At 45.2% G+C, this 14,991-nt stretch overlaps 1 protein-coding gene across 3 annotated transcripts in view; it reads left to right on the forward strand.

Annotated features, from left to right (window-relative positions):
* The window catches only part of TRAPPC10 (trafficking protein particle complex subunit 10), a 92,074-nt gene that overhangs the window by 71,599 nt on the left and 5,484 nt on the right, over positions 1-14,991 (forward strand). For 2 of the 3 annotated variants that reach the window (XM_059921686.1, XM_059921687.1), the window contains 5 exons: positions 72-301; positions 7,896-7,996; positions 9,092-9,218; positions 10,237-10,407; positions 13,956-14,133. In XM_059921686.1, coding sequence (XP_059777669.1) covers positions 72-301; positions 7,896-7,996; positions 9,092-9,218; positions 10,237-10,407; positions 13,956-14,133 — 807 coding nt within the window. The remainder of the gene's footprint in view (positions 1-71; positions 302-7,895; positions 7,997-9,091; positions 9,219-10,236; positions 10,408-13,955; positions 14,134-14,991) is intronic. The other variant, XM_059921688.1, reaches the window with a different exon arrangement.

A 14,991-nucleotide genomic window follows, 5' to 3' on the forward strand; every position in this document is an offset into this window, starting at 1 on the left:
CACCTACGACAGGAGAAGGAGCACGGAAACAGGGGGGCTGTGTTACAGGTGACCTCTTCTGTCTCCCCTAGAAAAGGCTTCTGACGCTCCGCTCCGGGTTCAGTCGTCCGACAAGGTCACGAGCATCAGCCTGCCGGCTGCGCCTGCATACCACGTGATTGAATTTGAACTGGAAGTTCTCTCTTTACCTTCAGCTCCAGCAACTGGAGGGGAGAGCACCATGCTGGGGATGACAGAGCCCCACGGGAAGCATAAGGACACACACAAAGCTGGCCACTGCATGGCTACCGTGGACCACAAAGTAAGGAGGGGCCGGGACGGCGCAGCCCTGGGGGCAGCCTCTGCGCGTCCTGCTTGCTTTGAAAGACAGTACACACAAGAGGACTTCTGTGGGGGTGGCAGGTTTCCAGTCCCTGTACCACAAGCTCGGGTTGGGTTTAACATTTACGGCTGTGAATCACCCCTTCTTGGATAAGGGGTGCATCTTGCAAAGACAAAGACAGACCGGGTCTTAACTTTTCTGTCCCAACTCGAGGAAGGATGGTTTATTGTAAGAGATACAGTTTTTGCTTAGAGGGCAGTGACTTTGCCTCTGTGGTCCATTTGTCCTGGTGATTAGGCTAGAGGGAGTTCTGTGTCTTGGTGTGCTTTACTTTCTGTTCCCTGAAACACCACATCATACTTAGCAAGGAAGAAGTGCTAAGATTTTATGCTTTGGTGCTGGTATGTATTGACAGTTATTTGAGAGATCCATGACTTTGATCCTAAATCCACAGTCTGTCAGCTCACAGAACCAGTCACTAGCATCATGCTTTTTCTGAGTTTGTCCATGTCTTATAATACAGATATCAGTTCTGAGGGCTTTTGAACAACCCAAGTGTAGAAGTGTGTGCTTGTGGTCCCATGGGACTGTATTTTTTGCATACTGTTAAAAGCTGCTCCCTGAGGGTCTGGCTTCCAAACAGCCTGAAGGTAGTTGCTGAGACCCTCCCCTCTGGGACACTGACAGGTCTTGGCACACTCTCAACTCCTGGGAACCACTAGAAATATAACAGGCTGCTTAGACGAGCACAAAGGTTTGAGAGACAACCAAGAGCTGGGGCAAAGTTGAACAACAAGGTTTATCTCCTACACGAGGCCACTCCTTGAAGACTGGAAGAGGTGGTCGTTTCCTCTACTGTACGGAAAGTGACACAGACAAGCAAAATGAAGAAACAGAGGAGCATGTTCCCAAATGAAAGCACAAGATGAAACCTCAGGAAATAACCTTAATGAAACAGAGATATGTAATTTCCCTGGTGAAGAGTTCAGAGTAATGTTCATAAAGACGCTCATCGGACTGGGGGGGAAAATGGAGGAAGACCGTGAGAACTTCAACAAAGAGATAGAAACTTATAAGAAAGTACCAAATAGAAGTCTCAGAGCTGAAGAGCACAATAACCGAACTGAAAGATATGCGAGAGGGGTTCAACAGCAGACTAGATGAAGCAAAGGAAGGACCAGTCAACTCAAAGACAAGGCAGGGGGATTTGTCCAATCAGAGGAGAGAAAAGATTGGAAAAAATGGAAGATGGTTTACGGGACAACATCAAACAGACAAACATTCACATCATAGGGGTCCCAGAAGGAGAAGAGAGAGAGCGAAAGGGGCAGAAATTTTATTTGAGGAAATAAATGGCTAAAAACTTCCCTACCCTGGGGAAGGAGAGAGACATTCAGATCCAGGAAGCCCAGAGAGTTTCAAACAAGATGAACCCAAAGAGACTCACACAAAGACACATTATAGGTAAAATGTCAAAAGTTAAAGACAAGGAAAGAATCTGTTATGTGCAAGAGAACCCCATAAAACTATCAGCAGATTTTCAGCAGAAACTTTGCAGGCCAGAAGGGAGTGGCACAATATATTAAGCTTGCTGGGGGAGGGGGTGGGGGACAAACAACTTCCAACCAAGAATACTCTGTGTGGCAAAGTTATCCTTCAGAATTGAAGGAAAGATAAAGAGTTTTCCAGACAAGTAAAAACTAAAGTTTATCACCACTAAGCCAGCCCTATAAGAAATGTTAGAGACTTCTTTAAGACGAAAAGAAACTGTGCTAATTAGTAACAGAAATACATGAAAGAATAAATCTCATTGGAAAGGTAACTGTTTGATAAATGTAGTGGATTAATCACTTATAAAGCTGGTATGAAGGTGAAAAAAAGCAGTAAAAATAGCTATGATTACAGTAGTTAGTTAAGGGATACACAAGATAAAGAGATGTAAAATGTGACATCTCAAAAACAAAATGTTGGAGGGGGGAGTTACAATGCTGAGTTTTAGAATGGGATCAAACTTAAGTTGTTATCAACTTAAAATAGGCTGTTATAGATGTAAGTTACTACATATAAGCCTCATGGTAACCACAAAGCAAAACCTATAGTAAATACACAAAAGATAAAGGAATATAAACATACCACTAAAGAAAGTCATCAAACCACAAGGAAGAGAGCAAGAGAAGGAGATAGGAACAGAGAGGAACTTTAAAAACAGCCAGAAAACAATTAAGAAAATGACAATAAGCACACACCTATCAATAATTACTTTACATTTAAATGGCTAAATTCTCCACTCAAAAGACAAAGTGATTGAATGGATAAAAAAATCAAGACCCATCTATAAACTGCCTACAAGAGACTCACTTTAGATGTAAGGACACACAAACCGAAAGTAAAGGAATGGAAAAAGATACTCCATGTAAATGGAAACGAAAAAAAGCTGGAGTAGCTACACTTATATCAGACAAAATAGACTTTAAATCAGAGACTGTGGTAAGAGACAAAGATGGGTGTTATGTAATGATAAAGGGGTCAATCCAATAACAAAATGTAATGTTCATAAGTATTTATACACCCAACATACGGAGCACCTAAAATACAAAGCAAATATTAACATATCTAAAGAGAGAATAGCAGTGTAATAATAGTATGGGTTTTAATACTCCACTTACATAAATGGATAGACCCTCCAGACAGAAAATGAATAAGGACACATCGGCCTTAAATATGTTAAACTAGATGGATTTAACAGATATTTACAGAATATACTGTCCAAAAACAACAGAATACAGATTCTTCTCAAGTACACATGGAATATTTTTCAAGATAGATCATATGTTAGGCTGCAAAACAAGTCTTAATAAACTTAAGAGGATTGAAATCATATCAAGCATCTTTTCCAACCACAAAGGTATGAAACTAGAAATTAATTACATGAAGAAAACTGCAAACTGCACAAATATGTGGAGATTAAACAACATGCTGTTGAAGAACCAGTGGGTCAAAAAAGAAACCAAAAGAGAAATAAAAAACTACCTTGAAACAAATGAACGTGGAAATGTAACATATCAAAATTTATGGGATGCAGTGAAAGCAGTTCTAAGAGGGAAGTTCATGGCAATAAATGCCTTCCTCAAGAAACAAGAAATGTCTCAAACAAACAACCTAATTTTACACCTCAAGGAACTAGAAAAAGAACAAAGCTCAAAGTTAGTGGAAGGAAGGAAATAACATGATCAGAGGAGAAACAAATGAAATAGAGACTGAAAAGATAATAGAAAAGATGGGGTTTCCCTGGTGGCGCAGTGGTTGAGAGTCTGCCTGCCAATGCAGGGGACACGGGTTTGGGCCCTGGTCTGGGAGGATCCCACATGCCGCGGGGCGGCTGGGCCTGTGAGCCACAACTACTGAGCCTGCGCATCTGGAGCCTGTGCCCCGCAGCAGGAGAGGCCGCGATAGTGAGAGGCCCGCGCACCGCGATGAGGAGTGGCCCCCGCTTGCCGCAACTGGAGAAGGCCCTCGCGTAGAGACGAAGACCCAACACAGCCAAAAAAAAAAAAAAAAAAAAAGATAATAGAAAAGATCAATGAAACTAAGAGCTGGTTCTTTGAAAAGATAAAATTGACAAACCTTTAGCTAGACTCACCAAGAAAAAAAGAGAGAGGACTCAAAATCAGAAATGAAAGAGATGTTACAAGTGACACCACAGAAATACAAAGTGTCATAAGAGACTAGTACTATGAACAATTACATGCCAATAAATTGGATGACCTAGAAGAAATGGATAAATTCCTAGAAACATACAACCTACCAAGACTGAGTCATGATGAAATAGAAAATCTAAACAGACTGATTACTAGTAAGGACATTGAATCAGTTTTCAAAAACCTCCCAACTAACAAAAGTCCAGGATCAGATGGCTTCACTGGTGATTCTACCAAACATTCAGAGAATTAATACCAGTCCTTCTCAACCTCTTCCAAAAAATAGAAGAGGAAGGAACTCTCCCAAACTTGTTTTACAGGCCTGCATTACCCAGATACCAAAACCGGACAAGGATGCCACAAGAAAAGAAAATTACAGGCCAGTATCTCTGATAAACATAGGTACAAAAATCCTCAACAAAATATTAGCAAACCAAATTCAACAAAACATGAAAAGGATTATACACGATGATCAGGTGGGATTTACTCCAGGATTGCAAGGATGGTTCAATATCCACAAATTAATGTGATACACTACATTAACAGAATGAAGGATTAGAAATCATGTGATCTTGTCAATAGATGCAGACAAAGCATTTGACAAAATTCAACATCCATTTATGATAAAAATTCTCAACAAAGCCAGAATAGAGGGAACATACCTCAACATAATAAAGGCCATATATGGCAAGCCCACAGCCAACATCGTAATCAACGGTGAAAAGCTGAAAGCTTTTCTTCTGAGATCAGGAATAAGACAAGGATGCCCACCACTTTTATTTAACATAGTATTGGAAGTCTTAGGGCAATTAGGCAATAAAAATAAATAAAAGTCATCCAAATTGGAAAGGAAGAAGTAAAACTGTCACTATTTGAAGATGATATGATATTATATAGAGAAAAACCTAAAGACTCCAACACAAAAAACTGTTAGGACTAGTAAGGAAATTCAGTAGTTACAGGATACAAAACCAATACACAAAAATCTGTTGCATTTCTTTACACTAATAATGAACTGTCAGAAAGAGAAATTAAGAAAACAATCCCATTTTCAATTGCATCAAAAAATAAAATACCTAGGAGTAAATTTAACCCTGAAGGTAAAAGACTTGTTTATTGAAACCCAGAAGACATTAATGAAAGAAATAGAAGAAGACATAGATAAATGGAAAGATAGTCTATGCTCATGGGTTGGAAGAATTAATATTGTAAAATGTCCATACTACCCAAGGCAGTCTGCAGATTCAGTGCAGTCCCTATCAAAAGTCCAATGGGATTTTTCACAGAAATAGAAGAAACAGTCCTAAAGTTTGTGTGGAACCACAGAAGACCCCAAATAGCCAGAGCAGTCTTTTTTTTTTTTTGACTGCGTTGGGTCTTCGTTGCTGCCCGCAGGCTTTCTCTAGTTGCGGTGAGCGGGGGCTACTCTTTGTTGCAGTGAACGGGCTTCTCATTGCGGTGGCTTCTCTTGTTGTGGAGCATGGGCTCAGTAGTTGTGGCACACAGGCCCTAGAGAGCATGGGCTTCAGTAGTTGTGGCATGCAGGCTCTAGGGCGTGCAGGCTTCAGTAGTTGTCGCGTGTGGGCTCTAGAGCACAGGCTCAGTAGTTGTGGCACACAGGCTTAGTTGCTCCACAGTATGTGGAATCTTCCCAGACCACGGGTTGAACCTGTGTCCCCTGCATTGGCAGGCGGATTCTTAACCACTGCACCACCAGGGAAGTCCCCAAAGCAATCTTGACAAAGAAGTACAAAGCTGGAGGTACTATGCTCCCTGATTTCAAACTATTAATATATTACAAACCTATAGTAATTAAAACAGTATGGTACTGGCATGAAAACGGACACATAGATCGATGGAACAGAATAGAGAGCCCAGAAATAAATCTACACATGTATGGTCAATTAATTTATGAAGGATCCAAGAATGTGTAATGAGGAAAGGACATTCAGTAAAAGGTGTTGGGAAGACTGGAGAGTCACATACAAAGGAATGAAACTGGACTTTACACTGTACACATAAATGAACTAAAAATGGATTAAAGACTTGAAAGTAAGACCTGAAACCATAAAAATCCTAGAAGAAAACACAGGTATTAAGTTCTTGACGTGGGCCTTGATGTTGATTTTTTCAATCTGACACCAAAAGCAAAAGCAATAAAAGCAAGAATAAACAGATGGGATTCCGTCAAACTAAAGAGCTTCTACACAGCAAAGAAACTATCAACAAAATGAAAAGGCAACCTACTCAATGGAAGAAATATTTCCAAATTGTATGGCTGATAAGTGGCTAATAAACAAAATGTATAAAGAACTCAACTCAATAGCAACAACTCAGTAGCAAAAAAACCAAGCAATCCAATTTAAAAATGGGCAGAAGATCTGAACAGACATTTTTCCAAAGAAGATATACAGAAGGCCAACAGGTACATGAAAAGATGCTCAACATCACTTAATGGTCAGCGAAATGTAATCAAAACCACAATAGATAATCATCTCACACCTGTCAGAATGGCTATTATCAAAAAGACAACAAATAATAAGTGTCGGCAGAAAGGGAGCCCTCATGTATTATTGGTGGGGATGTAAAGTGGTGCAGCCACTGTAGAAAACAGTATGGAGGTTCCTCAAAAAATTAAAAATAGATCTGTCATACAATTTAGCAATTCCACTTCTGGGTATTTTTCTGAAGAAAACAAAAACACTAACTCAAAAAGATATCTGCACCCCCGTGTTCACTGCAGCATTATTTATAATAGCCAAGATATGGAAGCAACTTAAGCATCCACCATGGATGAATGAATAAAGATGAGTGTACACACACACACACACACACACACACACACAGACAGAGGAATATTATTCAGCCATAAAGAAGAATAAGTCTTGTCATTTGCAACAACATGGATGGATCTAGAGGGCATTATGCTAAGTGAAATAAGACAAAGACAAATACCATGTGATCTAACTTATATGTGGAATCTAAAAAGTAAAAATAAAGACCAAGCTCATAGATAAGGAGGACGTATTGGTGGCTGCCCGAGGCGTGGAGTAGGCGTTGAGAGAAATGGATGAATTGTTTTTTTGTTCTTTTGTTTTTGTGTTTTAGTTTAAATAAATTGAATAATTTAAAAAAAAGGAAGTGAATGCGCAAAAGCAGTAGGATAAAAGGCTAATAAATGCAGTCATTTCAAAGGGATTACGGCATAGAATACCAGACAAGGCAGGATCTCAAAAATAATGTCTTAATTTTCAGTCCTTGGAATTTCTTCCCTCCTTATCTGATACAGAGTTCAGGAGGCAGAGATGATACTTACAGCAATAAGCGCATGTTCTGTACTCAGTGTATTCCTTTGTTCCGTGGGGGGAAATAAAATACAAGTTTGGGAACTGGTTTCTGCCCTTAAGGAAGTTAATAGTTTGGTCCACACGACAGCCCCAGATTGGTTTTCAGTTATGTATTCAGTGTCTTGTGGATTGAGAGTTTGGGTAATTCACTTGATTTGTAATAGTTAATGATTGAATAGTATCATCTGCACATGAGTGACTAAAAGCACTTTGTCATAACCTCCTGCACATTAAAAACGCATTTGGCGTGGTGGCCACACGCCCGTGAGAATAGCGGGGTAGGGTCTGCGCTGCGGGCTGCGGCGTCTGCTCGGAGCCATTGATACCGTGCTGATGGCTCATTTTTCTCTCGTTTGTTTGTGTGTATGTTTAACGGGGTTTATCTCTCTGGATAAGAAATGGTAAAGACATCAAACGTCTAGGAAATTGGCAGCCACCACAGATCTGGATGGATGGTGGTGGCAGTGCCTGTCCCAGGTGATGAGGGGTCTGAACACCTGTTCCCCCCCCCCCCCCGTCTCTCCTCAGGTGTCCATCGATTGCCCGTGGTCCATCTACTCCACTGTCATCGCGCTGACGTTCAGCATGCCCTTCGGGACCACGCACTCCCTGTTGTCATCCGGGACACGGTAAAGGACCCCAGGCCCCTTTCCCAGGCTCCGCTACCTGCAGGCCCTACTGTTCAGAGCTTGGCCTTGGTGACACTGAGCATGTTTTCTCATAGCCATGATGCCACTGTCCACCTGTTAAAATTCGCAGTATTTCCCTGGGTCCCATAGCGCCCAGCCCATACTCAGATTTGGTTTGTAGGATGTGGGATTCAAACACGGTCCCCTCTGTTTCTGAGATCCCTTCTTATCCCTCCTCCCCCTGTTTTCAAGCCATTGGCCCTTTGCTAGACTTGGGTCAGTTGCCATTCTGGATTCCCCTGGTCACGTTCTCGTGGGTTTGTGTAAGTAGCTCCCTGTCAGCTGCTGTCTGTCACCTCTAGAGGGGGCTTGCAGTCTCAGCACTCCCGACGCTCGGTCAGATCCCTGTGTTGTGGCTGTTTGGCAGCACCCCTGGCCCCCCGCTTTCTGCCAGGGGCACTCCTCGCCCTCCGCACCCTTAGTGTGAGCCACAGATGTCTCCAGACATTGCCCCAGTTGAGATCTGCTGCTTTAGAGGCTTGACTAGGTTCAGATTCAGTTTTTGGACCAGGAAGTCTACAGGTGTCATCCTGTGCTTCACCTGTCCCCACATCAGGAGACTCAGTGTGTGGTGGTTAAAAACACAGCAGCTCTACGGAGAATCTGGGTTGCTGTATTTGAGCCTGGCTTTTCAAAACCCCTCTTTACGTGTAACAGAAATTCAAGTGAATTCTGTACTGACCTTGTTTCTCAGTGAGTATGTTACTTCTATAGATGAAGAGTAATTGTTACTCTTTCTTCCATGACTCATTGCAAGCTATTGTATGTTTAGGAAAATCAGTTACAGTCGTGTAATAATGTATCCAAAATAGAGTATTCTTTGACCCATTTTTCCTAAGAGATAGCTTGCTTAGAAAGATTTGTCTTTTTCTGACACTTTTACATGTGAAATTAAAAGTAGAAATACATGTTAACAACTGGTTCTTATTTTCCTGTGTCACTTTTTTGATTCCTTACAGAGCATCTTCTTAATACAGCCAAAATATATTTAATAAAGTTCTTAAATGGCAAAATCTTATTATTTTTCTCCTTTAGGAAATATGTTCAAGTGTGTGTCCAGAATTTGTCAGAACTTGACTTTCAGCTGTCAGATAGTCATCTTGTGGATACTGGTGATAGTACCGACCTGCGACTAATACCGCTGAACACGGAATCCGAACAGGTGACCGTTTCCTAGAACCCAGCACGAACCTCTCAGCAGAACGCAGAGGAGAACGAGAGTGTAGTGATGTTGGTGGGAGTGACCGTGTGCTTCAGCTGAGCCTTTCCGTGTAGGGAACGACCTTGCTGCTGGTCAGTGGGGAGCACGCCCTGCCATGCAGCTGCGTTGCTGCCGTGTGCACGTTTGCGGTCCGCTGTGGGCCGGGTGGCACAGCACATGGAGTAGGAAATAGGTTGATACTTGTATTTTTAGAAAAGTTAAATCTTACATTTGTCAGACTCCACACACAGATTTATTCCAAGCTTGTCCTGATCAGTCTCACGCTGAGCGCGTGGACGCCGTCACCCCCAGAAACAGTGGCTGCTGCGTACGTGCCTGCCTTGCCCAGCGACGGGCTCTCAGGTGTCGGGGTCGCTCTGTAAAGGAGTCACGTTCATGTTCACACTGCCTGGCTGAATCCTGGCCCTGTTTTTTCTGTTCATTGGTTGCGTGTGTTTTTAGACAGACAGTGCTGAGTATTTAGAAGATCAAAGATTTTCTTAATGGACATCTGATCTTTAGCATTTTCAAAGGATTTTCCCCAACATTTGACCCATTTCGAATGCTTCCCGGGTCTGTCACTGTGCTTACAGGTACGGACTTGTTGCCTGAGGTGGTGCCAGTTCCCTTCCTCACTTAACTTAGTGGCAAATACACAGTAGTTGGCGTGGGTGTAAGGATGTCCCTTTAACTGTTTGATGACATTTCTCACTTCGGGAATGTGTGGGATGCTGAATACTAGTAACTGTTCTTTATGCTTTTTAGAATAATCCCCTGTGCTGTAGAGCTTATGGAATCACAAAGGCTGAAACCCTTTTGCCCAGCTCGGGGCAGCTGAGGGCAGTGCTGGGGAGGCGGGCGCGGCAGTGCAGGCGGCCTGTGGGGAAGGGGCCCTGGGGGACCGCCCCCCCGCCCCTCCCGCCCCCCGGGCCTGAGCGCCTGTGTTGCGCGCGCGCAGTGACGGCCGACTCTCTTGCAGCGCGTCCACAGCAAGCAGGCGGTGTTCTTTGTCTGGGAGCTGAAGTGGACGCAGGAGCCTCCCCCCTCCCTGCACTGCCGGTTCTCCGTCGGATTCTCCCCAGCTTCTGAGGAGCGGCTGTCTGTCTCCTTAAAGCCCTATACCTACGAATTTCAAGTGGACAATTTTTTGGTATGTATTGCCTTATTTTCTGGTGGGGTTGTGTGGTGGCAAGATGGAAGAAGGCATCGTATTCTTTACCTTCTGTAAATCAGACAAAAGCTTTCAATATAACGAAGCAACCAGTCGCAGAAAAGAGCCAGCACTTGGGGCGTGGAGGCCCTGCCTGGCTAGTTAGAGCCCGCGGTCCGGTCAGGTGGCGTGTCCGACACTCGTGCCCCCCTGCGCGGCTCGCGCTGGGCGCGATCATCTCCAGAGGCAGGACCCCCGCCTCTCTGCCTCACGCTGACTCAGTCGTGTCCTGCACCCGTTTCTTAGAGTCCTTTTATCTTGAGCATTAGCTGCTACGTCTCTAGTTTTTTAGAAGAAAAACTGAAAGTATTATGGAAACTTACTTAAAGCAGATTTTCTTTAACCTGCACATTGGGTGTGGAGCTAAAAGCAGCCTAGACCTAGGTGAGTAAAGGCAATAGTTGTGTTTTGTTTCTTCAGTGAGATGATTGGGTTTGGTGTTAGGTAAATCAAAATATGGATACACAACTTTGTGGTGTTCCCTTTTCTTCTCTTTACGACTGAGATTGTCAAACACTTTATTTGAAAAGGTGTTTGTATAGCTCTTGACGTTAGCAATTTTTTCAACACCTCCTTCCAACCAAAAGACCATTTGTTTCGACCCTCCTGTTTCCTTGAGCTCTCCTTATTAGCTTTAGAGTTAAACATAATCTCTAGCATAGTTCCTCTTTTTGTTGGGTAAACAGATGCCTTTTTGATGTGTTAATAGCAGCAGAACATTAAATTATTCATATGGTAAAGAGTCTGCATAAATTCAATCTGGTTTCCTTACTGCAGATGATGATTAACACTAGTTAGTGGTTTCCTCTATTTTCTGTCTTTCTTGCTTCCTTTTCAAATTGAGCATAGGAAAAACTTTCCTTTAGAACTGAACAAGCTTAGTTAAAGGCCAGAGAAAAATACTTGGTGGATTGCTCTCTTCAAAACCAGTATTCTGAGGATGAGAAATACAGATACCACTTTTCTTTTTTGGCTGCGTTGGGTCTTCGTTGCTGCGCGTGCGCTTTCTCTAGTTGCGGCGAGCGGGGGCTGCTCTTCGTTGCTGCTCATGGGCTTCTCATTGCGGTGGCTTCTCTTGCTGCTGAGCACGCGCTCTAGGCATGTGGGCTTCAGTAGTTGTGGCTCGCGGACTTTAGAGCGCAGGCTCAGTAGTTGGGCGCATGAGCTTAGTTGCTCTGCGGCGTGTGGGATCTTCCCAGACCAGGCAGGGCTCGAACCCGTGTCCCCTGCATTGGCAGGCAGATTCTGAACCACTGCGCCACCAGGGAAGTCCCCAGATACCACGTTTTTTAAAAAGCTTCATTGAGATTTAATTTCTATACCATGAAGTTCACCCGTTTGGAGTGTGCACGTCAGTGAAGTTAGCGTGTTGACAGAGCTGTGCTACCGGCACCATGATCGTGTTTTAGCACACTTTCATCCTCCCAAGAAGAAGCCTGTGCCCCGTTCACACTCACCCCCTCTCCTTCCTCTTCTCACCCTGGGCCACCCGTGATCCAGAGGCAAGTGTGCCTGTGCTTTGCCTGTTCAGGTGCAGTCGTGTTATGTGTGATCCTCTCCAGACTGGCTGCTTTCACGTGACAGGATGTTTCCAAAGCTCATTCATTTCGCAGCATGTTCAGGACTCCATTCTTTGTTGTGGGTGAATAATATTCCATTGTGTGGATAGGCCACGTTTTGTTTTCCGTTTACCTGTGGCTGGACATCTGGGTTGTTTCCACCTTGGGACTGTTATGAATAATAATGCTGTGAAAATCCTTGTGGAGGTTTTTATGTGTATGTATGTGTTCCATTCTCTTAGGTAAATTCCTCGGTGGAGTTGCTGGGTCATATGGTAGCTCTATGTTTAACTTTTTGAGAAGCTGTTAAACTGTTTTTTAAAGAAACATCACTGTATATTCTCTCGGGCAACCTGTGAGGGTTCCAGTTTCCACATTCACACCAACACTTGTTCTTGCTGCCCCTTGATCACTGGCATCCCAGTGGGCGTGAGCTGGTCTCTCATGATGGCCCATGATGTTCAGTACCTTTCCTGTGCTTTTTGGCCGTTTGTGTGTCTTCTTGGAGAGATGTCTATTCATATCCTTTTCCCGTTTTTTAGTAGGGTTGTCCTTTTATTGAGTTGTAAGTGTTTCTTTGTATGTTCAGTCCCTTATCATACATATGATTTGCAGATATTTTCTCCCATTCTGTGGTTGTATTTTCACTTTCTTGATGGTGTCCTCTGAAGCACAAAAGTTTTTAATTTTGGTGAAGTCCAACCTTAGTCTCTTATTTCTTGTACTTTTGGTGTAGGATCTAAGAAATCATTGTTTATTCCAAGTTCAATAAGATTTCCTCCCATGTTTTCTTCTAAGAGTTTTATAGTTTTAGCTTTTACATTTCAGTCTGCGATCTACTTTGAGGTAACTTTATGTATGGTGACAGGTGGCGGTCCAGATTCATTCTTTCCATGTGGTGCCCCTATACCGTTCATTGAAAAGACCCTTCTTTCCCCATTGGATGGTCCTGGCACCCTTGTTGAAAATCTGCCGAGTTGATTTCTGGGGAGCTTACTTCTAGGCGCTGTACCCGCAGCCTCCGCGGCTGCTGTCAGCAGGCCCCTTGCTGCTGACTGAGGCTCAGCCGCCCCTCCTTGCCGAGCGCAGCCAGAAAGCCGTGTGCGAGGACACACACCTAGGAGCGCAGCTGCCTCGTTGCTCTGTCCCTTGGAGCTGCCTCTCCAGCTCTCAGCACAGTCGTGCTCGTCCGGCTGCCCTCGCAGCCCTTGCGGACCGTGCGGGCTCCGGCCGTGAGCTTCTCGGGCCAGGGCCTCTTCCATCGGCCCCTTTGGTGTTGCCGTTCTCTCCTTCAGAATGGGGGCAGCCGCGTGTGGGGGGCCCGGGCTGTGATCCCTCGTGCGGGCTTGGGGCCTTTGTCCCGGGTGGTGGGCAAGTGTGAACACGTGTGACTACCAGGCAGGTCACGGAGAAAGAAGCATTATGGAGAAGGTTCATTATGGCCCTTGCCAAGGAACTCCCGTTAATTTTGCTAGTTGTGATAATGGCATTGTGTTTTGTTAAGAAAACGTCCGTGCTGTTAAGTAACGCATCCTGAAATATATATGGGTGAAGTGACAGGTCTGGAACCTGCTTTAAAGTAGCCCAGCAGATAAATCAATGTGGATCGATGAGTAGCGGAGGCTCGTGAAGCAGGATCTGACCCTGACTGTGGGTGACAGGCCCACGCAGAGTCGCGGGCTGTCCTGCCTCCTCCTGAGGTGCTTGGACGCGGTCTCGTTAGGAAGAGAGTGTAAGGCTCTCGCGGCGGGGCTTCCCGAGGGCACCGTCTGTGCAGGGGGGGGTCAGCGGCCAGGGGGCGCGGGCGCACGGCTCCTGCTCTGGTCCGTTCTCTCTCGAGTGTGCGGGCGGCGCCGTGGTGGCCCCAAGCCGCATTTCTTCAGGTGGCTTACGTGTCTCCTTGGCCCTTCTCTCTCCTTTCTTGCGCAGACCTTGTACAGCGTGAGGGCGGAGATATCGCCCCCGCCGGGCGGGGAGCTCTGTAGGACGGGCTCCCTCTGCTGCTTGGAGGTGTCGGTCACGCGGCTCTCGGGCCTCTCGGAGGCGGACAAGGACGAGGCGCTGACAGAACGCGCCGAGTACTTTTCAACGAAGCTTATGTATGAAGGTGGGTCTGGACGCTTCTTTCCACTGGCTCTTGTGCGCATCCCCGCCGTCCACAGGGTGTGGTGTTCCTCGTCTGGAGAGAGAGCGTTCTAGAATTGAAAGAGCACGTCTGAATGTTCCCGTGTATGACCTGGTCCTGGGCCCGCAGGATGCTGAGCCTGCTTATTGTGGAGTCGTTCTGCTAACAGGCACTCGAACAGCCGTGGGGCTCGGGGCTGAGCACACAGCGGCGCCTAGAGCTGCGCGGTCCTCTCTCCCCGGGAGTGAGGCCCGTCCCCCCGAAGCAGAGCCCAGACCCCGTCGCTTAGCAGGCCGGGCGCCCTGTGGTCATGCTCCTACCCTTTCCCTCCAGCCTCCTTCCACTCCCTTTCCCCGCACCCCGACCCGGACCCCGACATGCCCGGCCCTCCTCCCTCCCCAGTCTCTGCCAGACACCCCTTTGCAGCCCCCCTCCTCCTGGGCATGGGCCTCTTCAGTAGCGGTTCTCAGGTTTGGGCGTCAGGCCATTAATGCTCTAAAAGTAATTAAGGAGGCCAATATTTATTTACTTATTTTAAAATAATAGGGAAGCCATTACCTGATAATACTCTTGAAAAAGAACTATTTTCCAGAACAGTAAATAGAGCGAGAAGACTGGCGTTTTGCAGCCTTTCAAATCTCTTTAATGTCTGGCTCGTGGCAGGTACTGAATTTTCCTGTCTGCTGCATTCAGTCTGGTGATGTCCTGTACTGGTTAAGGTAGATGAGGAAACTCCAGTCTCGCACAGATTTGTACTTGGTGAAGGGAGCTCTCTTAACAGCCTTCAGATACCTGTGGACGTTCCCTGATGCTCCACCAAAACTCAGCAAGCGGTGGTTT

Source organism: Balaenoptera ricei, chromosome 4 (genome assembly GCF_028023285.1).
Source record: "Balaenoptera ricei isolate mBalRic1 chromosome 4, mBalRic1.hap2, whole genome shotgun sequence".
In the NCBI taxonomy this organism is placed as follows: domain Eukaryota; kingdom Metazoa; phylum Chordata; class Mammalia; order Artiodactyla; family Balaenopteridae; genus Balaenoptera; species Balaenoptera ricei.